The sequence below is a fragment of the Phodopus roborovskii genome, unplaced genomic scaffold, assembly GCF_943737965.1.
Source record: "Phodopus roborovskii unplaced genomic scaffold, PHOROB, whole genome shotgun sequence".
NCBI classification, from domain to species: Eukaryota; Metazoa; Chordata; class Mammalia; order Rodentia; family Cricetidae; genus Phodopus; species Phodopus roborovskii.
The window spans coordinates 850,833-874,881 of record NW_026125640.1 but is presented as its reverse complement, the minus strand read 5'-3'; the positions used below and the strand labels follow the sequence as shown (position 1 = coordinate 874,881).

Here is a 24,049-nt window from a genome sequence, read left to right as displayed (position 1 = left end):
AGAAAAAGGCTATTAGAACATAGAAATCAGAGAAGCAAAGAAATGCACAGGTACACAGGGTGATACGATGGCATGGCCATTGCTAAAGGTTTGCTCTCAAAGGGGATCTTCAACTCCAGGAAGAGCAGAATTTTCTCTCAACACAGAGGTTTTTGTTTTATTTTTTTTGCATAGGAAAGAAAGCACAGTAGGGATGTTTTGTAGGAAAATAACTGGCAGAAGTGTGGAGAGCAGTTGAGAAGGAGGGGGAGGGAGAAGGGAGGGAGGAAGGAAGACAGAGAGAAAGAGATGAGAAAAACTTATCAACAGGGACTGGAGAGGAAGGGGTCTGAATTAGAAAATGAAGAATTTCTTCAGGTATTTATGAAACAATTGTGTGTGTTTACGGGAGTATCATATGACTAATGCTACCATCAATGGTCATATCATGACAATTAGCTTTTATTATCTCCTTCACCATGTAATTCTTTGAGTTGTGAGTCTTCAAACTCTTCTTATGCAGTTCTTTATACAATGGGAATAAAGACAGTATAAAAGCTGGTTGAGGATTGTGGCAGAAGGAGGAAGGATTCAGGAATCAAAATAGAGTGAAAGGTGGTGTATGGGCACAGTGCAAGCTGGAACCTACCACAGCCTGGGACATATGATCACGCTTCCCATCTCTTGGAAATGCACAAGGAATGAACAATAAAAAAAAAAGTTTCTGTGACAAACCTTACCGTTGACAGGCCTGTTGCCAGACTGTGGGGATTTGCAGAAAACCCAGATGACACTAAGTCATCATCACCACCTTCAGTTTCTTCTAGGGAGTTCTAGGAAAGGATGGAAAAGTCAATGGTTTGGTTTATTTCTATCCTAGGAGAATTTCTTTTACATGGGAAAAGATTTATTTCACAAACACTTGCAAAGTCAAAGAAAAATAGAGAAAGGAATTCTCTTTTAGGTTTAGGGTTTTGCACTTCCAGTTAATCTTAACTACAAAATCAAAAAGAAGGCAGGGGCTGGAGTAGGGCCTCTTTCCTAGTAAAACTTGCTTGATGGAAAGCATATGAAATTTGGAATTCTAAAGACCAGGGTTTAATTCCCACCTCCCTGGTCTCTATGGCAACACACTTTGGACAATACACTTGTTATTTTTAGTTAAGAATTGTACCCCCCTCTTCCTCACTCACTCACTCACTCTCTCCAGTCACTCTCTACCCCTCTTTGTTATTTCTTCCTTATCTGAATAAATTTTAGCAATGTATTTTTACCATGAAAGTTCATGAATTATTTTAAACTCTCATTCTTTGTTTTTGATCCTTAATTGCTGTAAGATCTGTGACCTTGATTGGTATTTTTAAAAACAGAATTTAAAGACTTGTTGAATATGTATTATTTTCTGCTTCTTTGATCTTAGTTTTATTAATATAACTTTACCAATGAAACCCTTCTGCAACAGTAGTAAGATTTCTTTCTTTTCATAAGTGTATTTGTTTCTAAACTGCTTCCAATGTAGCCTTTTGCTTGGTGTGTCTTGGAGGCCCTGTTTTTGAAAAGTTTTAGGTTTCAAAGTTTCCTTTCAGTACTTTGAAAATATTACTGTTTCTATCTTGTACTCATTATTACCATAGTAAACTGATACTAATTTGATTCTTCTTTATTTGAATAAAATACAATTTATTTCTATAACTGTAGTCAAAGCATATTTTTACATCATTTAGGATTTTCTTCATATAGGATCACATCATCAGAAAATTGATGTCACTTAAACTGTTTTTGTTTCCTCACTGAGAACCTTGCTCTATCTTTGCTCTTTTAATCTTTCCTTTCGCCCCTTTGTACCAGTAGCTCTAACTTCCTGTATAATGTTGAATGAAGGAATTCTGCTTTATCTACTGGATTTAGACAGTATTTGTTCAGTTTTTCCATTGTCTATAAAAGCCCTTCATTAGGCTGAGGAAATTCTCCTTTCTAGTTTGTTGAGTATTAGATATACATTGAGATTTTGTTTAAAAAAATACCATCCTTCTGCTGAGATGTTATGGCTAGTCATTGTTTAGTACCACTTTCATTTAATTTTAAAAGCTTTATATTATATTTTTATCTGTATGTACATGTGCCCACAGAGGTCAGACTAGGGTGTAAGATCTAGGATTATAAGTGCTTGTGAATCAACTCCTATAGGTGCTAGGAACAAATTCAGGTCATCTCTGAAATCAGCAAGTACTCTTAACCTTAGGCTACATCTCTAGCCTCAACATTCATTTCTTTTCAAATGGTAGATCAACCTTGCTTCTGTGGAGTAAATCTGACTTAGTTGTAGTATGTGATCTTTTTTTTTTTTTTTCAGGATGAAGCTGAGACTTTATAATAAAGACATTCACACCAGTATTCATTAAGTATACTGAGATCCTGTTTTCTGTTCTTTGTTAACCTGTGAAGTAAAGTAACCAACGAAGTAATTCATTATGTGTCAGCGTCAGCATAATGAATGTGGCAATATTTCATCAACTGCCTGAGTGAATTTGTGAACTACAGGATTTCTTCTTCAAATCCTTAATGGACCAGGCCTGGTGGCTCACACCTTTAACATCACTCCTTGGGAAGCTAAGGCCAGAGGACTACATGAAAGTTTAAAGCCAGCCTGGGATAAATAGTAACAGGCTAGTCTGGGTTATAGAGTGATATCTTATCTACAACAGCAATAAGCCAAAATACTTGATGGAATGCATTAGTGCATTAGTAAAGCTATCCACGCCTTAGATTTTTTTTTTTAAATGGGGAATTTTAAGTTTGACGTGAAGAGGCTTCCATACACAATTTAAGTTTGGGTTAAAGGTTTTTCCATACATAATGTACCTCAATTTGATATGTAAGTAGCTATAACCTAGTATTATAACTGTAGTTGAGTCTCTGTAAATCATGAGCAGACAGTTGTGAAATCATTATTGAGACAGACAAGCTGCATGGGGAATAGGTTCCAAAAAGCCAGCTCAAGTGCCAGGTACAGGTCCTGATCCCACTGCTAGGAGCTCCACAAAGAGACCAAGCAACACAACAGTCACACACATGCAGAGGGCCAAGGTCGGTCCCATGCAGGCTCTCTAGCTGTTGGCCCAGAGTCAGTGAGCTCTCAGGAGCTCAGGCCAGCTGTCTCTGTGTACATCCCATGTCATGGCCTTGACCCCACCCCCTTGCTAGTAAAATCCCTCCTCACTCTTCAACAGAACTCCTGGAGCCTGGCCTAGTGCTTGGCTGTGGATCTCTGCATCTGCTTGCATCAGTTACTGGATGAAGGCTCTCTGATGCCAATTAGGGTAGTTAACATTTTGATTCACTATGCTGGATTGCCTCACCCAGCCTTGATGCTGGGGCAGGAGCTTAGTCCTACCTCAACTTGATGTACCATGCTCTGTTAACTCCCATGGGAGATGTGTCTCTTTGCGAGCAGAGAGGGAGGAGGAATGGATGGGGGTTAGATGGGAGGGAACAGCGGAGGTGATGGGAGGGAACAGGAAAGGAGGGAGGGGAAACTGTGGTTGATATGTAAAATACCCCCCCCCCAAGACAGACAAGCTACAATCACTTCCTCAATCCCATTTGTAGTATGCCATTTCCTTTTTAATGCCCATTGCTCTGGCTAGTTCTCTGTCACTTGACACATGCTGGAGCCATCTGGGAAGAGGGAGCCTTAATTGAGAAAATGGCCCTATCAGATTGACCTGAAGTCAAGCCTTAGGGCAATTTCTTTTTCTTTTTAAACATTTTAAATTCATTTTACATACCAGCCACAGTTCCCTTCCCTCCTCTCCTCCCCAGCTACATCCCTCCAACCAAGCCCCTACCCACTCAGAAAGGGTAAGGTCTCCCATGGGGAGTCAACAAAACCTGGCAAGTTGGGCGGGACCAAGACCACCCCTGCCACACACATACACACTGCATGGAGGTTGAGCAAGACATCCCACCACATGGAATGGGCTCCAAAAAGCCAGCTCATGCCCCAGGGACACATCCTGGTTCCACTGCCAGGGGTCCCACAAACAGACCAAGCTATATAACTGTTTCCCACATGCAAAGTGCCTAGTTTGGTCTCACGTAGGTTCCCTGGCTGTTGGTCTAGAGTTAGTGAGCTCCCACAAGTTCTGGTCAGCTGTCTGTGGGTTTCCTTGTCATGCTCTTGACCTCCTTGCTCATATGATCCCTTCTCCCTGTCTTTAACAGGACTCTGGTAAGCCTGTAGGGAATGTTCTTGATTGACATTAATGTGAAAGGAACCAGATTGCTGTAAGCCCTTACAAAAAGTTATAAAATGACAGTGAAAATCCATGTTGTCTTCTAAGTTGTAATGGAAATGGATTAATAATATCAACATTTAAATGGTATATACTGTGCCTGTTTGATATGTAATATTTTGAAGTCACATTTAAATGACTTTCATTAATTTTAAAGTAGAATTTTAAAGGTATGATTAAAATTTTATCACAAGTTGTTGGCTTTTTAAAACTCAGCTTTATATGTTCTTTAATATATTATTGGAATATACTGTTGCTTCATTTCATATATACATTAAATATTCTATTCATATTTAGAACAAAATGTACTTTTTCTTACTATAGCATTTTAATTCATTGCTCAGTTGCTTTATATTGTTTCAAGTTATATGTATATATTCATAATGCAACTTTCCTTGCAGTACTGGTTTTTATTTTTTCAATTGTACTGTTTTAGTTGCTTTTATATTTGATTATGAGAACTACCAGGAAGACATACTGTGTGCCTTCATTTTACTCTCAACTTATGACCTAAAAGTGCACATGCTTGAAACAAGATCATGCCCTCCTCTCCATGTGTTATCAGACTTTTCCCCATATCCAACTTACCAAATCTTTGTCTAATGCCCCAGGGACAGATCTGCTTCTTATGCTTGAAGTGTCCTCCAAGTCTTCTGCAAATGACTCACTCAAGTCTAACTCAGATCGACTCCAGTCTGGAGGGATAAATATGAAATGCAGATGTGAATCTGCTTATTTTGTCATGATTGCATTGCAAATATTTCAGTATTTCAATATCTCAGTTTATACACACACACACACAGAGAGAGAGAGAGAGAGAGAGAGACAGAGAGAGAAATACAGTGCAATGAAAACAGCATCCAGTTCAGAAACTCCATGTTGCTTTATATTAACATACTTACATTTTTTAATACTATTTTGGAAACTGCCCTGATATGAATACGAACACATCTATGTTCATTTGTCCTTTGATTACAGGGGGTAATGTGCTCTGTTATAAAATCCAAGGGTAGCTTTAAGCTGTTTAAAGATTATGATTTACTTCTTCCTAAATATTAAAAGTGCTCATAGATTCGGTCCTGAGAAAACTAACATTCTTAAAGAGAATTCACTGTGTTTTCACATTTCACATAAAATGAAGCCAACTGTCATAAATTTCCACTTTCAAATGATATGACTTCCTTTCATGCAAAAGGGAGCAACTATAGAAAAATTGAGAGGTTTTGATTTCATTAGTTACTAGAATATTCCTTCATAACAGAACATTTTAATTTTAGTTTTTAAGATATCAGTTAACAATTGATGTGCTTCTTGACCATGCTGTAGACAGCTTACCAAGTCCTGGCAGTTTACTTCCATAGAATAGTTCTGTTCTAAAGTCTTGCTGAGACAAATATAGTTGCTTATAGAGGAGAGAGACTGGAGAGAGCAATCAAATACTTAAGTTTGAAATGGCAAATACAGTGATGAGGAAGTGTTTAGCACAGTGCCTAGTATAGTATATACTGAATGATTAGGAGTTGTGGAAGACATGCAGTGCAAGTTGACTTGATGACATTAGTTTCTAGGATATGTTAGTTTTTTTTTTCATTGAAGAGATGAACTACTTCACTATCTTTTTCTTTTAAAGCTATTTATTTATTTAATATATGTGCCCATTCACGTGTGCCATGACACAAGGGAAGATTTTGGGAGCTGGCTCTCTCCTTTCATCATGTGTCCCGGGGAACTGAACACAGGTTGTCAGGGGTGGCAGCATGTGCCTTTATCCACAGCACCAGTTTGGTGGCCCACTTTCTTAGTTTTGAGAACATGCCTTTTAGAGGGCTCTGGTCCCCAGTGCCACACATGTACATGGGTATACCAACAAACACACAAAAACATGCACACACAAACCCTCTGGAGCCTGTGGCCTTAGAAAAGTTTCCTTATAATTCAAGTTACAAGCCAGAATCTAGCTGTAGACTTCATGCAGATATTTCCCTTAAGTAACATAATGGTTCAATGTTGAGGACTTAATTATGAATTGATAACAATATATAGACATAAACATTACAATAACAATGTATTTCTCTGAAGAGTTTTTTATTCATAGGCAATAAACTGCAATGTAAATAATATCCATATAAATGAAAAGACTTCTTACTAATATATAATATATGTGCTGGTTAATTTTTTTTCTTTCAAGTATCAAGGAATTCCTTCTATTGATATGAATATATATATATATATATATATATATATTTATATGAGACTATAGTATAATTATATCACTTCCCCCTTCCCTTAGTTCCTTCCAAACAATCCCATGTGCATACTCTACCCAAACTCTTTCAGATTCATGGCCTCTTTTTTAATTTTGGTTATTGAGAAGAGAAGATGGATTGAGAAAATTCCTCCATCTAACTGGCCTGTAGGTGAGCCTGTGGGAGTATTTTTTTTTTTTTTGACCGATACTAATATGGAAAGAACCAGATCACTGTGGCCAGTACTACCCCTTAGCAGGTGGTCCTGTGTACATGAAAGCACATTGATCAAGCAACAAGGAGCAAGAAAGTAAGTTGCATTCTTCGTGGTCTGTGTTTTAGTTGCTGCTGTCCCTTCATGACAGGCTATAATCTATACCATACTTCTCCGAGTTGCTTTTAGTCATGGTGTTTATCACAGCAACAGAAAACACACTAGACCAAGCTGCTTACAAGTGATTCCAATTTAAGGGATGAAACAATTTGTTTGGGTATATGGAATGTCTAGTCATTCTATAGATTGAACTATCATTATTGATATCTAGGCAAGAGTTATTATTTGTCATATCAAATGCACCCTAGAACTATTTGTATTTCTGTACTAAGAATCTGGTATAGATTTGAACTTAAACAATGACTTATATATAACAAAGCTATACACTCAATAAGTAGACTTCTTTTACATACAGTGGGCCTAAAGCATCTCCTGGGACCACCTTTAGAAAATGCTTATGCTTTATAATGGATAATCATTTTTATAATGGATGATTGTTTTCTCGGGTATAAAGCATCTACTAAATACCATATAACACAGGAAATTCAACTTGACTTAGTCTTTTTTAACAGTACAGTACTCGTACTGTAACCACATACCTGAGGAAAGGGAGGCACCAGACACTGCTATGGAAGGTGTACCGGATGTGTTTCTGCGGTGACTCTTTGTGAGCTCCTCAGAGGTGGTTTCACAGGCATCCAAACCAATGGGGTTTTCAAAACCATGTTCCTTCCCAGAAGAGTAAAATATAAAAAAGAAACATTATACTGACTGATTTCTCTTAAAACCCTGTCATAGAAATATGCTTTTGTATAAAGATGTTTGAATGAGTTATTTTGGGGGAAGGAATGAAATAACATTTGAAGGACCCTTATCAGAAGTCCATACTTCAAAGTTACTGTATAAAATGGGATCCAATAAAACTATCAGTTTAGCATCTAACATATTTCAATACTTTCTTCACTCATGAACCAGTGATATAAGATTAGCAAGAAAGATTGTATAGGAACTTCCTATCTTACATGGAGTGGCAATTAGCCTCAGAACTGTTTGGCCTTGTTTTTGCCCTCTGTCAACATTAGCTCTTCTCAACTACCCTGTTTTGGTTTTAATCAGGACAGCTAGCCCAAAGGCCCAAACAATGGTACTTTGAGCTTCAGGTTGGTGTTATTGGATGGTAATAAAATCCTTTTAGATGTGCACCAAGTTGATGGTTCTAGGTGATTGGCAGCCATGACATGAGCAGCTTGCTCATGACATATTCCTTTTTATAATATGACACAAAGGTGGCTATTTTTCTTTCTTTTTTTTCTGACCTGCAACCCCCAAAACTGTAAGCTAAAGCAAACTTTCCTTCTTAAGTTACTATATCTTGGGCATTGTGAGAATAATGGAAAACAGAATAAGTGACTCCTTTTATTAGTTTTGTATCTAGCAGTAGGAGTGGTTCTCAACCTTCCTAAAGCTGTGACCCTTTAAGACAGTTCCTCATGTTGGGGTGACCATAAAATTATTTTCATTGCTACACCATAATTGTAATTTTGCTAGTTATGAATCATAATGTAAATATCTATGTTTTTAGGCAACGTTTAAGGGGTTGTGACCCACAGTTTGAAAATTACTGAGCTAGACCCTGGAATGCTGACTCACTCACACTGTACTTCCTCTCATCACATTTCACCTAAGACCCTGTCTTCTTTTCCCATCTAGAAGACTGGTAGTCAAAATATAGTTACTCGTATGTTGAAATAAAAGTTTCATGCATGATGCTTATCAATGTTTATAAGAGTGGAGCTTTGTAGGGAGCAGGTGAGGTCCTGAGTGACTGGGTATTGTTTGACATGAGAATGGCCATGTCAAGGACCAATGCCTCATTCCTAAAGGAATAGCAAAGCCTTCTTCTGAAATGCATGCAGATATTAACAGTGTATGCAGAAAATATCCACAGTAGCTTTACTTTCCCCTGGATGCTAATGGGCAGAAGACTGCCCCCCTCTAGAGAATGATCCTACAGAGACTAGCTAAACTGCATCCTTGGTCAACTGGATATTATAACCCCTTCTCCTGGTTCAGCTGCATGCAAGGAACTCACCTCCCTCCTCGACTGCTATGTAATAAAGAGACTGAGCTTGGGATGGGGGTTGCAGCTTTTGCATGAGAAAGCCCAGTGTACCAGATCCCAACAGCCCTGCAGGACACAGTAGGTACTCCTCAACCTGGATCCATAAATGTTTATACATGTGGCAGAATGCAGTCTGAGATTGGCTTTCATTGTTGTGTGATATGACAAATATAAAACCCTGTCTCAGCTCTACTGATTTCTATCAAGTCAGTATAAGCATGTTTTTGTAAAACAATATTTTTTGTTGTTGTTGTTGAAAACTTCATACATGAGCACTTCCATCTACATCACTCTACCCTTCAACTCTCTTGATTCATTCTCAAACTAATGGTCTCTTCCTTAATTATTATTGTTAATCTATCAATATTAGACAGTCATTGAATATATAAAAACAGTAGTTCACACACACACACACGTAACTTACTGAGTCCATTTATCATTGTACATGTATGCTCAGGGCTAGTGATTTGTGACTGAAAAACCTATGTGGGAACCATTGGAGGAAACTGATTTTCCTCCTCAGCAACCATATTGTTGACATGTTATAGGTAAATTTCCTCTGTCATGTCTAGGGACACTAGCTAGGTGTGTGTGTGTGTGTGTGTGTGTGTGTGTGTGTGTGTGTGTGTGTAAAACAGTCCTGGCTGTCCTAGAATTTGCTCTTTAGATCAGGCTGGCCTCGAACTGCACTCACAGAGATCCACCTCCTGTTTCCCAAGTGCTGGGATTAAAGGCACGTGCTACCACCTCCTGGTAGCTTTATTTAATGTAAAAAAAAAAAAAAAAAAACCTGTGTTTCTCTTGAGAACTAGACTGAGGTTAAATGTCAATGAAGATGGCAACATGGTGTGATAACTGTTAAACCTAACAGAGATTTTACCATTCTTCCTATTATAAATGGTTAAATGGTGCCTGTAGGATGAATTCCCTCTTGGTTAACTGACATGCAGGAATACTTAATAAAGTTTCCACAGACAGATCTGGCTCTTACTTACTTAGCATGCTAATAAATTCAGCTCTAGTAGACTGTTTTCAGTATTTTATTATTTCCAACATGTAAGGCCTATAGCAGGAAGTACGTTTCTTCTAATTCCTCTAATTATCATAGACTAGCAAAGTTTATCCAGAGTGGAACAAAGGTCAAATGGATGAATTAGTTTAGGTCAGATTTCAATAGCTCATCAAAAAATTCTTAACATGTGGAAGTCTCCTAATGAAGCAAGACTAAGATCCTTACTGTCAATTATGATGACAGAAAATTTTCCCACAGGTGATTTGGTGGTACCATTAATATTGAACATTAATATGTCAGTTAATATCATATAGTCATTAACATGCAACAATGCACTAAAGCAAGGATTCTCAACCTGTGGGTCATCACCCCTTTGGGAGTTGAATAACTCTTTCACAGGGGTCGCCTAAGAAAATCAGAAAACAGATATTTACACTACAATTAATAATAGTAGCAAAATGACAGCTATGAAGTAGTAAGGAAAATAATTTTATGTTTGGGGTCACAGCATTTAGGAAGGTTGAGAATCACTGTTCTAGAGCTTCAGGTGGTGAAGCCTAAAATCAGCAATTTATACCATAGCATAAACAGAGATATTCAGAAGGTTTTCATTTATAGAAGAAATTGTGAGCTTGGTCTCTCTCTTCTCTCTCTCTCTCTTCTCTCTCTCTCTCTCTCTCTCTCTCTCTTTCTCTCTCTCTCTCCCCCACTCTGTTTCAAACACACACACACACACACACACACACACACAAAAGCAATGTGATTTATAAATTACTGTCTTATTAACAAGAAAACACTTTTCCCCTTTAAACAATCCAACTTAGACCAGTGGGAACACAAGAACAAGCTCCACACCCTTACAGTATATGCAGAGAAAGTCTTCCCACATTCACTGTAGGATGAGGAATACCTGGAAAGATAATCCTTGTTTTGATATCCAAACTGAATTAACTTATTGGCAACTGGACTGATGGTCACTTGTCACCCACTGCCTCAAGCACAGCAGTTGATAATGTTTTTGATTATTTTATATCATAATAGCTAGTAGACATTACCACTGTATTAATCCTATCCCCCTCCTTCCTTATGACTTTCTTCTCCCACAACTCCCTTTATAAGTCATGCAAGGCTCCTGAGTCTTGTACAGTATCTGCTTTGATTGGTCAGGGTCTCCTCACAACCAGCTCATCAATACATGAAATATCACTACTTGTTAGGTAACCAAAGAAGAAAATATGATCATCAATGATCTGTGCACTTTTCTAATGGCTGAGCAGAATCCAGTTGCTGAGCTTAGCATAAATATTTATGAAACTCAAAATATACCTTTTATGTAATGAAGTACAACTTAGGCTATATTGAAACAGATCAACGATATTCAGTCTATCTAAATGTCATTTGATTCTTCCTCCAAAACCCTAAAACACTCTGACTGCTCACTACCCACCCTCCTGCTATCTCCCTGTTCCCAAGCCCCTTTTAATGGCTGCACTATGGCAAAAGCCTCCTAAATGATCTACAGGGTGCACTTACTTCCCTCTGGGGTTCTTCGGCAGCACCTTCCTGAGATCCTGCCTAAAGAGATGCTAAAAAAAATGTTACTTGGCTAGTGAGTCCTACAACTTCAGCTGTCTTAGCCAGACTAAATATTGAAACCTATACAGCAGTTTTCAAGGTCCTTGCTGACTCCTAACTTATTTGAACTCATATGGAAGTCCACTTTTCTCCATTTACTAATAGCAGTACACTGGACTTTTCAGTCTTCCTTTAGAAAATTGGGCATGCCCACCTTGGGTTCTTTATATTAGCAGCTCCTCATGAAGTGTACAGATACTTTACAAACTATCTGGGCCAGGGCACTGATCATTAAAGATGGATAGGCCTTCTTCTTTGTATCTCTCCAATATTGATTTGGTCTGTCTGGAGGATACTTTGCCTGCCCAGACATTTGCATGGCTGATTCGTTCACTTATTTTAAATCTTTGCTTGTCCAGGTCCTCTCAGGAGGTTTCACTTCACTAAATTATGGCTAAATCAAAGTATTACAGTTCATATGTAATGATTTCTCAAATATAGACTCCAGCAATACCGAATTTCTTGCTTAATAAAAAGTCTAATAGATGATAACTTATTCCAAGAATTACTTCCAATAGTAAAATTGATAAAAAGAAAGTATTACCCCAAGTGTTTGGTGCTTTTTCTTCTTTAAAAGAAAAAATGTGATACAAAAGACAATTTCTCATGTATTATAGGTGTATGTATATCTCTTTCTACACACACACACACACACACACACACACAATAGCAATTTAAGCCTTTATTATATGTTTGGCTTCTCATTTTAACAAATGCAAAGAAAGAAAAGAAAATTATAAAATGACTCCAAGACCCTGCTTTTCCTGTAGAATATCAACCAGCTTAGAAAACATTTAGTACAGCGAATTTATGGATTAATTTATAAATATGTTCTCTGAGAAGTAGCATGAAGGATGAAATTCAGAACCTCCAAAGAACTCTTCCTATTTTCTTAAGTCATACAGCCATTTAAAGATCTGTCATATAATAGCACCTTTAAAACCTGGGTTGCCCTTTTGTCTTCATTTTGGGTTTCTGTCCCAAAGCTAAGGATACATTCCATTCAACAACATAAGCAACAAGCTCCGAGATACAGAGAAATCAAACCAAACCGAGTCATGGGTGGTGGTAAAGCCACCTCCCAGAGACTGGGTGTCTCTTCACAGCTGTATACTTACTCTGCTGCTGGTGGAGGTGACACTACGAGCACTTGAGGCTGGTGACCTCTGAGTAACTGGGATTCCACCATTGCTGTAACGGGTTTTCGGTGTTCCTCGTCCTGCCTCCTGGTCAATGAGATCTGATGAAGCGGTACTTCTCCTAAATGATAGGATAAAGCACACTCCAACTTTGACAGCAGCCAAAGACACCAGCCAGGAAATGTTGATGAGGAAAATGATGGGGAAAGCAAATCACACCAAGCTGACAAGGGCCACTCTAGAGCTGCTCAGTAGTTTTCCTGGCACCTTCTTCAAAAACCTGCAGGACTTCAGTAGGTCCTGTGCCCACATCCTAACTTGTCTAACTCCATTGTAATGTAATTGAGCTTCATGCTACCTTTCCAACTTTATTTCCCAGTTTTCATCAGCACTCTAAGCCATTTCTTATCTTTCAAATGACCAAATATTTACATGCACATCTGAGTCATTTGCTTCCTTCATCCTCATCTCTTTTTCATTCTTTATCCATGTGAGTCCTCCTCTCATTTAAGTACACAAGAAGTTCTGCCTTCCTTATAAGGCCTTTCTTGAAATGCACAGCCCTTGCTCTCCTCTGTGCCTGTTGACTTCCAGTTTTTGAGGAGCTGTAATTCCTGTGCATATGTGCATCTTGAAGGGACTCCTATTAACTGTGGGCTCCCATATTATTGCCAGCATTTTCTCTGGTGTAAAGTCACTCAGTTATGCTTAATCAATGATTACAAATTATAGTTCATTTCTTCAAGTCTGACTCATTGGTGGCTAACAAATGTGCTATAAAATAGTGGCACTGGATAAATAGACCCCAATCATTTTCATATTTGAGGGAATGATGTGATCTATTTAGTGATGAGAAAAGCTATTCCTGCTCAGGATGTGATCACAGAGTTCTTATTCAGTGGAACATCACAAGTAAATATACAAGGCAGACGAATTAGAATTTAAAAGACACTTTCATCCCAGGGAGGCCTGCTCTTTTCTGAAGGGAAGAATGGATTCAGGGGAGAAGTAAGGGGGAGGGGCTGGGAGGCCTGAGTTGAGGCAGGGAAAACTGCAATCAGGATTTAATGTATGAGAGAATTTTAAAAAATAAATAGTCATCCTTATTTTATTCCTTATTCCCAGCGAGTCCCAAATAGGCTAGTAAACACAACTATGTGACATTTGTGCTTTCAATTACTGTTTTTGTAAGCCTTGATAGTAAGCATATGATTGATAAGACATGTTGATAATTAACAAACAGTTATTAGGGTTTACAGTTGAGCCACCTGGAGGTAAGAACAAATGGAGGAAAAAAAGAATTGTGTCTTCTGTTTTGATCTTTGAGAGGGAGATCTCACTATATAGTTGTGGTTGGCCTAGAACTCACAAGAGATCTGTTTCCTTCTGCCTCCTAAGGGCTGACATTAAAGATGTGTGCTAGCACATCAAGCAAAGAAAAAAATTGTAACAATGTTTGAACCTACATACATTGTTACCAGTAAATACATCTGTGAAAAGAAAGAGCAAGCAATGACCGTCATAGCTGCCAACAATAACTCCTTAGTATTTTTTTCTGAGAAGCCACCAAAGCAAATTATTTCCTGATTGACATTACCAGTCACCACTATCTTTAATAAGCATGCAAATAACAGCAGTATTTACTATTCAGGTTTTCATCAGTGTCCTTTTCCTCAGCATCCCTGAAATAAAATTTCAACTTTAACGATGAGGAAAGTAAGTCTTACAGAGGTTAATGATGAGAGCATAGTGTTCCATACCAGTATCCCTACCATTCCAAAATCTATGGCAGGAAAATCCTGAGTTTGAGGCTGGCTTGGACTACTCAGTAGGATCTTATCATAAAACAAAAAATAAGGGAAAAAGAACAATTATTCTTGCCTTTTCTGCCCAAATCTTTTTTTTTTTTTTTCCTTTCTTGTCTGGGGACCAGCAAATCTGGGGAGGGAGACGGTAATGGGAAGCAAATAAGAGTAATATATGATGACAGATATGCATGAAAATTTGACAATGACCCCTGTTGCCTTGCCTGCTAACTAAAAAAGTTACTAAAACAGCTAGTCTATACACATACACTGTTGTATCACCATGCTCTCACAAAGGTAACACCTGAAGAAAGGATTAAAAAGAGTATTGCACATCCACCCAAAGTCTGGCCTATTTATTCTGCTTTGTCGTACTGGTCTCACATTGTCTCACTAAGATCAAATCTTTCCAAACAGAAGAATTCTGCATAAATAGAATGCACTACCAATAAAAGGACAAAGGAACACTGAATTGCGAGTTAGTTATTGATGTCTGACTGCAACAATCTTGATAAACCTTCTATATAGCATCTTTTTGATAGCACATAGCATCTCTGGCCTCCACTTTCTAGAGACAATGCCAAATTTCAGTGCTATGAACACAGCTCAGAGTAGTTTCTGACTGCTTGTTGATCCTGACCAAAAAAAAAAAAAAAACATTTTCTGTTTTAATTGTTTAATGAAATTTAGAGTTCTAATTTTTAGAACAATTTTCCTGAACCCTCCTACAGTAGACACTTCATTTTGGACATCAGTTAACCACATTTATACTTTTCCACATGCATCTCAGAGATCCTACTTAGTTTAGGAAAAGATCAAAGACCAACCCAGTGGCATGTCATGACCACAGGTTATAGATTGTCAGAACAATATTTTAGAAACACCTCTTCCTATCATTTAAGGACGAAAAGATCTTTAAAAATGGCTAATGGTGAGTCTTTCAAAAAGAGGTCAAGAAATTACAAAGAGATTCATGTGAATATTCTGCTAATGTGTTGAAGACCTTCCCAGGTCCAAGTGGTTTTGACAAATTTCCCATTGTGCTTTCAATAAGGCTGAAAGAAAAAGTCTTACTTATTATAAAAGTACTGCCAGCAGTTGGTTAATCAGAATGATGACATTTAACAGGCTAACCTGTAATAAGGAAAAAATTCTTGTGATCCCAAGTCAGCTACTGGAAATTATTATTGCTAACAGCATTAGCTCAGAAATGGCAGACTTTCACATTTGTCCCTGACATTTACTATGAGTGTCTCAAAACATTTCCTTTTGTTTGATAGACTAAGGAAAGTTTAGTGTAAAGAGGCACAGAATTTTAAATACTTAGGTGCCAAGTGTTTTAGATGTTATTTAAAATATGACACAAGTGCATGGACTTTTGCCACTTAAATAGGAAGAGGGTCATAGTCAAATTTTGAGAAGTAAGAAAGCCAATTAAGAAAGTGCCATTTTTGATTCAGATAATATGTTGTCATGATTTAAATACATATTAGAGACCATTGGCAACAAATGTTCAGGCTAACATGGTTAAGGGAAAACTGGAAAGGAGGAGACATATTTGACAGTGTCTATGAGGCTTCATTATATGAGGTTACAGAGAAACACATTTTCTAGATTAGAAGAGTCTCTTCTAATTTGGTTTATGAAATATATTTGAAAAGTCTACTCTTTTGTTATCTTTAATTCCATGTTGTCCCAAAATATTGATGATGCTTTTTGAGATATATACATTTCTGTATAGCGGATACAAGGATAGGACAGATACTATAATCTACATTACTTTTCTGGGTTTATATAATGCTCTCCTAGGAGTGGTATCTAGGAAATCATTTCCCAGTACCCTCCCTTTCTAGACTGGTTGACAATGTTGAGCATTAAATGAGTATTCCGTATTCCAGAAGGTACCATTAATATAACAGCCACTAACACTGAGACCAAGATATAATGCATGCTACCACACAGAGAATGCAGGATATTCCTTCTGAGGCATATAAGCATTTCTAAATTATTTTAGTTAATTCAAATCTGAAACGAATATATAAGAAAGATGGGAAAGAGAAGTTATAACTGAAAAATGAGGTAAGTCTGATAAATGAGAAATAAATACAAAAAATCTAAAAGGAAAAGAGGAAAAGATTAAATGCAGTTCTTTTCTAGTCTTTAAACTGGCTTATGTGAGGTACATACACCTTCACCCCTTGCAGCACATCTGAAACACCACACTGGATTCTCTGAGCATGTGATCTAGAATCCAGTATATTTTTAAACTGCTTGTCCTAGTCTGATTCCAATACACAGAAAAAGATGGAGACTATTTTGCTAAACTGCTCAGCAAGTCATTAATCTCAGACATGCGTCTGCCTGCAGGCATCCCTTCCCATGGGGTACCACCATGTTTCCTGTTTAGTATAATGCTCACATGAAAAAGTTCTGAGCTGTCCTCATGGTGACCGTGATAAATGAAGATACATAAAGATATATTTTGTGTTAGTAAGCTACCATGAGATACTAAGGTTCAGCAAATGGTCTGTAGATTGAAGTATTCCCATATAATATTTTTGTGGCTAGCAAGATCAGTGTAATTTCTCAGTTTTAGATTGATGATAAAAACAAATGAAAAACATCTTGTGACACATAAATACTATAATTTATATTTAGATATCAATAAGTTAAATGTTGTTGGAAAGCAGGCATACTCTTTCATTTATGTCTTGTGTATAATTCTTTCTTTCTCCAGAAGGAGAATTGAGTTGAGGTGGAGAATTTATAGGCCATGAAACCAAGTATATTAGCTTGAATAAATGGACCCATTCACAGAGATGTGTAAAGACACAGATATGCATACCCATTTAAAAATCAAACTATTATGAGAAGCCAACACAGTTCAAAGGAAAAAGTTATAAATGGTTTATAAATAAAGACCTCATGTATCTCCAGCTGATATTATGGCCGAATCCGTATTTTTTCTACCTGTAATATCATTTACTCTCACTTTTCTGCACCAGATTCTGTATTCTTCAGTTCTCAATTGTCTGACAAATTTTCTTTAGGTTGTTTATGACAATTTGTGACTTTAGTTTCCCATCCCTTGCTACCATTAAAGAGGGATCCCAAAAGGAGTTAAACAGAAAAGTATGAATTAGTAGATATGGATGATAGGGAATAGTGGCACAAAGCTTATGAAAAAAAATCTAACTGATTTTAAAGCTCACTGTCAAAGATGGAATTCATCCCTGACAGTGCTTGGGTGACCAAGAACCAAAGACTAGATAGCTCAGTGACTTAGGGTAAAAACAAATAATACTGGTCTTTAAAATAATAAAAAATAAAAATGTATTGATAAAATGACCACTAATGATATTCTGCTACACTCTTAGATTAGTGCCTTGTTCAGCCATCATCAGAGAAGCTTCCTCCTGTAGTAGATGGAAACAAATGCAGAAACACACAGCCAGTCATACAAAAAGAGAGAAAGATCTTGGAAAACTCATCCTCAAATGGGATGTTTCTATCAAATCTCCACCCAACCCCAGAGCTCAGGGATTTCTATGGAAGAGGCGTCAGGCATGTAAGAGCCAGAGGGGACAGAGGACACCAAGAAAACAAAGCCCTATAAATCAACATGAGCAAAGCTCATGTGAACTCACAGAGACTGAGGCAGCATGCATATGGCCGGCACCAGTCTATACCAGGTCCTCTGTGTATATATGTCTTCTGATGGGAGATGTCATTCTGAAAATATGTTTCTCATACTGGTTAATGAATAAAGCATTGTTGGTTAATAGGAAAGAAAGATAGGTGGAACTAGGAGACAAGGAGAAAAGAGGAGGTAGTAGGGAGGAGTCAAGATGGAAGACAGAGAGAACAGAATGCCACCGGCCTCTCTCTCTGGTAAGATAAGACCTTATGGAAATACATAGATTAACAGAAATGGGTTTGAAAGACAAAAAAGTAAAGTTAAGGAACCCCTCCCCAACACACACTTAAAATAAAGGACAGTCTGATTTGGAATTTGCTAATTTCCCCTCACAAGGCCCTGAGATGGCAAGATACCAAGAATTTACACTGCCCCTCCTTTCTGTGAGTCAGCAAGTGATAAATAGGGTCCTTAAGAAACAAAGAGATAACTATACCTCCAGTTTGCCCAGATAAGATTAATTAGCACACACTGAGGCCCTAAGGTCTGTTGATCCTAATAGCAAGATCATCCTGCCTCCAAGGGTCACGTACTCAATGGACAGAGGGTCACACCCCTTCCCTAAGCTTGTGGGTTTTGTCTTTAAAAACACCTGTGTCCAGGGGATGGGGCTTCTCTCTAGCCTGCGTGCTGAGGGAGCCTGTTTGCTCAAACGTTTCCTGTTCATTAAAGCCTCTTGCATGTTGCAGCAACTGGACTGGACATTGAGTTCTTGGGGGTACCGACCAAAACTGGGAGACTCCTCATTCTGAGGGTCTTACAGGTTAATACTTAAGACAGAGTTAACCCATAAGAAACTAGTACCTGACCAACAGAATTATATCTAATACAGAGTCTCTGTGTGTTAATTGGGGCTGGCGTGGCAGCGGGACCAGTGCTGGTTGGAAAAACCTTAGTCCTTACAATCTTCCAGTCTAGATTTTTTTTTTTGTGTGAGCAAATAAGTTGGTTCCTGATTCTTGTAACTTCTCCTGGGATCTTTCCTTTCTGATTGTCTTGTCCAACTCTGAAGTGATAGCTTTGCTTTATCTTTTGTGTATGTGAGTGTGTGTGTTTTACTGTTACCTTGTGGAAGCCTATTCTTTTCTAATGAGAGACAGAAAGGAAGTGAATTGGGATGGGATGGGATATGATGGGATGGGATGGGATGGGATGGGATGGGATGGGATGGGATGGGATGGATGGGATGGATGGGATGGATGGGATGGATGGGATGGGAAGGGATAATTGGGTAGTCTCTGTTTTTTATTTAAAGCCAAACCAAACAGCTTGTGAAACTTCACAGACAGAGTGACAATCAGTCCCAGGGTTGTGGAGAGCAAGTAAAAGTGAAAGGATTATTTTAGTGTGTGTGTGTGTGTGTGTGTGTGTGTGTGTGTGTGTGTGTGTGTGGTGACTGAAGTGGAAGGAAGAACCACAAAATATACATTTTCATAGAATGTTAAGGGGACTCTGCTGGTATCCCACCTAAGCCCTCACATCCTATTACTAGTTCTACATAACTCTCCGTCATTACTAAGGGCATTTCTGACGTGCTTTGCACTTCATACCTTTAAGATTTGTCCATTGACACTATAGATACAGGCCCAGAAATGATTTTGATTTTTCCCCCATCTCACCCACATTGTAGAAAACTTAGATTAAACTACAAAATTCTTAGTTAAATTTGAATTGTATATGCCCCTTGTGGGTTCACACTACAATAAACAATCAAATTTTATTAAGAATTGGGAACTTCTATATATTTCACTACGTATACTAATACTAAAAGTGTTGTCTCAAATCCATGTTTATCTGAACATCCTTAATCCTTGTTAAGCAAGGAAACCGTATGTGACTGACTTGGATCACAGTAAAATGGCCTGTCTGCTCCAAATGCAAAGGGACAGTCTAAATTTACAACTTGTTAAAAACTGTCCTTTGTTTTCCAAATCTAGTCCCTGGCAACAAGTGAACAGCCATTTGTTATGCTTTCCTGAGAGACTGCTATGCCTTTCCTATCCTGTTTGTACTTCCCCAGCTTTGAAACTATTGACAAGAAATGAATCAATTAGGCATCTGATAAAACACCATTTCCACTAGTGTATAATGTGAGTTTTTAAAAGGGATGCCTTAGCCCAGCTGCTCCAGGAAAAAAAAAATGAACCATGAAGAAATATATTTTATTGAGAAGAAAAGAGAATAATTGCCTAGCTGGGTCAGGTAATAGATGAAAGAGAGATGGGCATCTCATAATCTCTTTAGATGATAGTTAAGAAAAGATAGTGTCCCCCCCCCAACTTTTTAAGGAATCACTTGGAATGAAGTGAATAATGAAAATAATTATGGCAGTCTATTAATGAATCATCACCAAGGTCAGTTAATGTTCCAGGGAAAGGGTGGTTTGCTCTATTGATCTCTTGAACATCTTCATTTTATTAATAGGAAAGCATTGCTCTTGACATGCTAAAGCTGAACAACTCTGATGACAATATTTGGATTATATACAAGCTACTTCAGATATTCACAACTTAGAAGATAAAGTCTTTGGAGGCATGAAGGAGGTGTCTGGGAGAGGCTAGAGGGGTAAGTGGGGGAATGAATATGATCAAAATACATTGTATGCATGTATAAATGCAAATATTTTTAAACTCTATTTACGGATTGTCTTCCAGTTTATAGTTGCCAGAAAATCTTGTGTCAAAACACGATTATTAGACGCGACATGTCCATATGGCATTACTATTTTATAATTATTCATGTCTAGCAACAAAGAAGACAAAAAAAAAAAACAAAAAACAAAAAAAAAAAAACAAAAAAAAAAAAAAAACAAACCCAGACAGAGTGATTCTGGAATAACATTGTAAACACCTTGATCATGCGGGAGGAAGACCTTCATTATTGGTGGGTTAGGATAAGGCAAATAATTCAAAATAGCATGATCTAATTTTTGCTCTATAGGTCTTGGATCATTGGTTTTCTTTAAACAAAGAATCCAGTCTTTCCTCTCCCTATATGGTGTCCCTCTTAATGTTAGCCTGAAGTGTAAAACAATATGGTGCTGTAAAGATGGCCCATGGGTTAAAAGCACTGGCTGCTCTTCCAGAGGACCAGGTTTTTACACACACACGGCAGTTCATAATCACCTGTAACTCCAGTCCCAGGAAATCCAATATCCTCTTCTATGGGCATCTGACATGCATTCAGTGCACAGACATATATGCAGCATCATACCCATACACACAACAAATATTAAATCTATTAATTAAAAAACAGTCACTCAAACACAAAGTCCCAAAGAGGCTAACAAAAATAAACCAATACTAATTTAGGTGCACTATCATTTGTAATGACTTTCATATCTACTCAGAGACATGGAAGCAAAAATGAAGACCAAAGCTGACATTTTATTTCTCTTTTTCTTTTTGATTTTTTGAGATATGGTCTCACCATGTAGCCACAGCTGTCCTGTTACTCATTATGCAGTCCAGGCTGTTCTGAACCTCACAACAATCCTCCCAATTTATCAACCTGAGAACTAAGTTAACAGGTAATACCATGAGTGATTGGGGTTTTGAAGGGAAAAAAATTTAATGGAGGCAGCATAGAAGGGAAGTGAAATAATCCACAAACCCAGAGAGGCTAGGTAACAAGGAGGGCTCAAGGGGGGGATGCTCAGATCTTCCTGGGAAGGGGAAGTAGAAGAGATTTCATGGGTGGACTAGGGGAGGCTGGGAATGGGAACTGTTGTGAAGTATTAGCTTAAGATGTGTTGCATTTGTTTATGCTGTGGAATATTTGTTTAATGATACAAAGAGGTGTTCCATTCTTTTAGGTTACATTTGTTTAACTCTGTGGATCTGTGTTACTTTGCCTGTCTATAACACCTGATTGGTCTAAGAAAGAGCTGACTGGCTGATAGCTAGTCAGGAGAAAGGAACAGGCAGGGAAGCCAGGCAGAGAGAACAAATAGGAGGAGGAATCTAGGCTCAAAGGAAATAAAGGAAGGAGAGGGAAAGGAAGAAGGAGAGGAAGACAACAGGGGCCAGCCACCCAGCCACACAGTCAGCCATGGAGAAAAAAGAAAGATATATAGGATAAAGAAAGTCAAAATTCCCAGTGGAAAAACATAAAGAGAAATGGGATAATTTAAATTAGAAAAGCTAGAAACAAGCCAAATTAAGGCCTGGCATTCATAATTAAAAATACATCTCCATTATTTATTTGGGAGCTGGGTGACAATTCCCCAAATTAAAAAAAAAATCTACAGGTAATATGAGAGATCAGTTTAGGGGGCAGATGGTGGGGGAAAATACTGAAAAAGACTACTGGAAAAACAGAGTGGCCATTCCAAGATCAGGTAAAAACCTGGTGCAGGGAAAACTCCCATGAATCTATAAAGATGACTCCAGCTAGTAAGACTCCTAGCAATAGCAAATGTGTAGCCTGAACTGGCCATCTGCTGTGACCAGGCAAGACTTCAAGTGGAGGGAGTGGGAAACCAACCTAGCCACATAATTTTTGACCTATAGTCTGTCCTGCCTATAGAATGTGCTGGGGTAAGAGTGGCCTAGAGATTGAGGGAGTGGCCAATGAATAACTGACCTATCCTAAACCCATTCCAGGAGAGTAAGTCTACCCCGATACTGCTTGGAGCACCAGGATCCACATGCTAGATGACCCAGAAACCTAGGATAGAACCAAACATGACTGGAGGGGGAAATGTCAATGTAACCATGCCTAACAATATTCTGCTATACTCAGATTGGTGCCTAGCCCAATTGTCATGAGAAAGACTTCATCCAGCAACTCATGGACACAGATGCAGATCTATAGCCAAACACAAGGCAGACCTTGGGAACCCTGCAGAAGATGGGTAGAAAAGACTGTAGGAGCAAGAGGGGTCAAGGACACCACAAGAAAACCAACAGGAACAACTAACCTGGGTCCTAGGGAATCATAGAGACTGAACCAGCAACCAGGGAGCCTGCATGGGGCTGACCTAGGCACTCTGCTTATGTGTGACAGTTGTGCAACTTGGTCTGAATAGAAATGGAAGAGGGGTGGATTTGAGGTACAGAGAGGAGGCTTCTGGGAGGAGAGGTGGGAGGGGAAACTGCCATCAGAAATCAAAATAAATTAATAATAAAAAGAAGGAAAGTGGAGCAAAGCTATTTTGAGGGCAAAGATGCTTTGCTTATGTTTCACTCACACAGGGATTCTTTAATCATACAGGGAATATTTCTATATTCTTGAAAATTCAGAAAATTCTGAGTACAACACTGGTCATCTGAAAGAGGATATTTTTTTCTTATATTTTTTCTCTATAGTCTTATAAAAAGTGATGTGTGGAGGAATGCTAGAGGAAAAAAATGAAGCCAGTATGAATAGCTATCATTATTAAAAGCACCAATAATAGAAAAGTGTCCTGGAAAAGTTCTGGTCTATATACTTGATTACAATATATAAGGTCCTGGGTTCCATACTCAGTACCACAATGAGGAAAAAGGATGAGGTGTTATATATACATATATACATATACATATACATATACATATACATATACATATACATATACATATACATATACATATACATATACATATACACATACATATACATATACATATACATATATATATATATATCAAACAACCCCAAACAAAACAAAACAAAAAAAAAAAACAAACCTGAAATTCTGCTTCTAGAACCTAAAGAGAAAAGAATAGAAATACTAGCAGAATTGTTGTAGCCTGAGCAATCAAAAACAAATTGAATTAGCATGTGGACAAATCAGTGTATCATCAAAGCAGATAATTTTTTTCTTACTTTTAGCATTGATAGTTATGAAAATGAGGCCTGACTT

At 38.0% G+C, this 24,049-nt stretch overlaps 1 protein-coding gene across 1 annotated transcript in view; it reads right to left on the bottom strand.

Moving 5' to 3' along the window:
- Positions 1-24,049, bottom strand: part of Sytl5 (synaptotagmin like 5) — an 89,493-nt gene that overhangs the window by 24,526 nt on the left and 40,918 nt on the right. Inside the window, exons 6-9 of the mRNA XM_051177931.1 lie at positions 12,682-12,823; positions 7,394-7,523; positions 4,863-4,969; positions 720-812 (exon numbers count right to left, since the gene is read on the bottom strand). Of these exons, the coding sequence (XP_051033888.1) occupies positions 720-812; positions 4,863-4,969; positions 7,394-7,523; positions 12,682-12,823 (472 nt within the window). The remainder of the gene's footprint in view (positions 1-719; positions 813-4,862; positions 4,970-7,393; positions 7,524-12,681; positions 12,824-24,049) is intronic.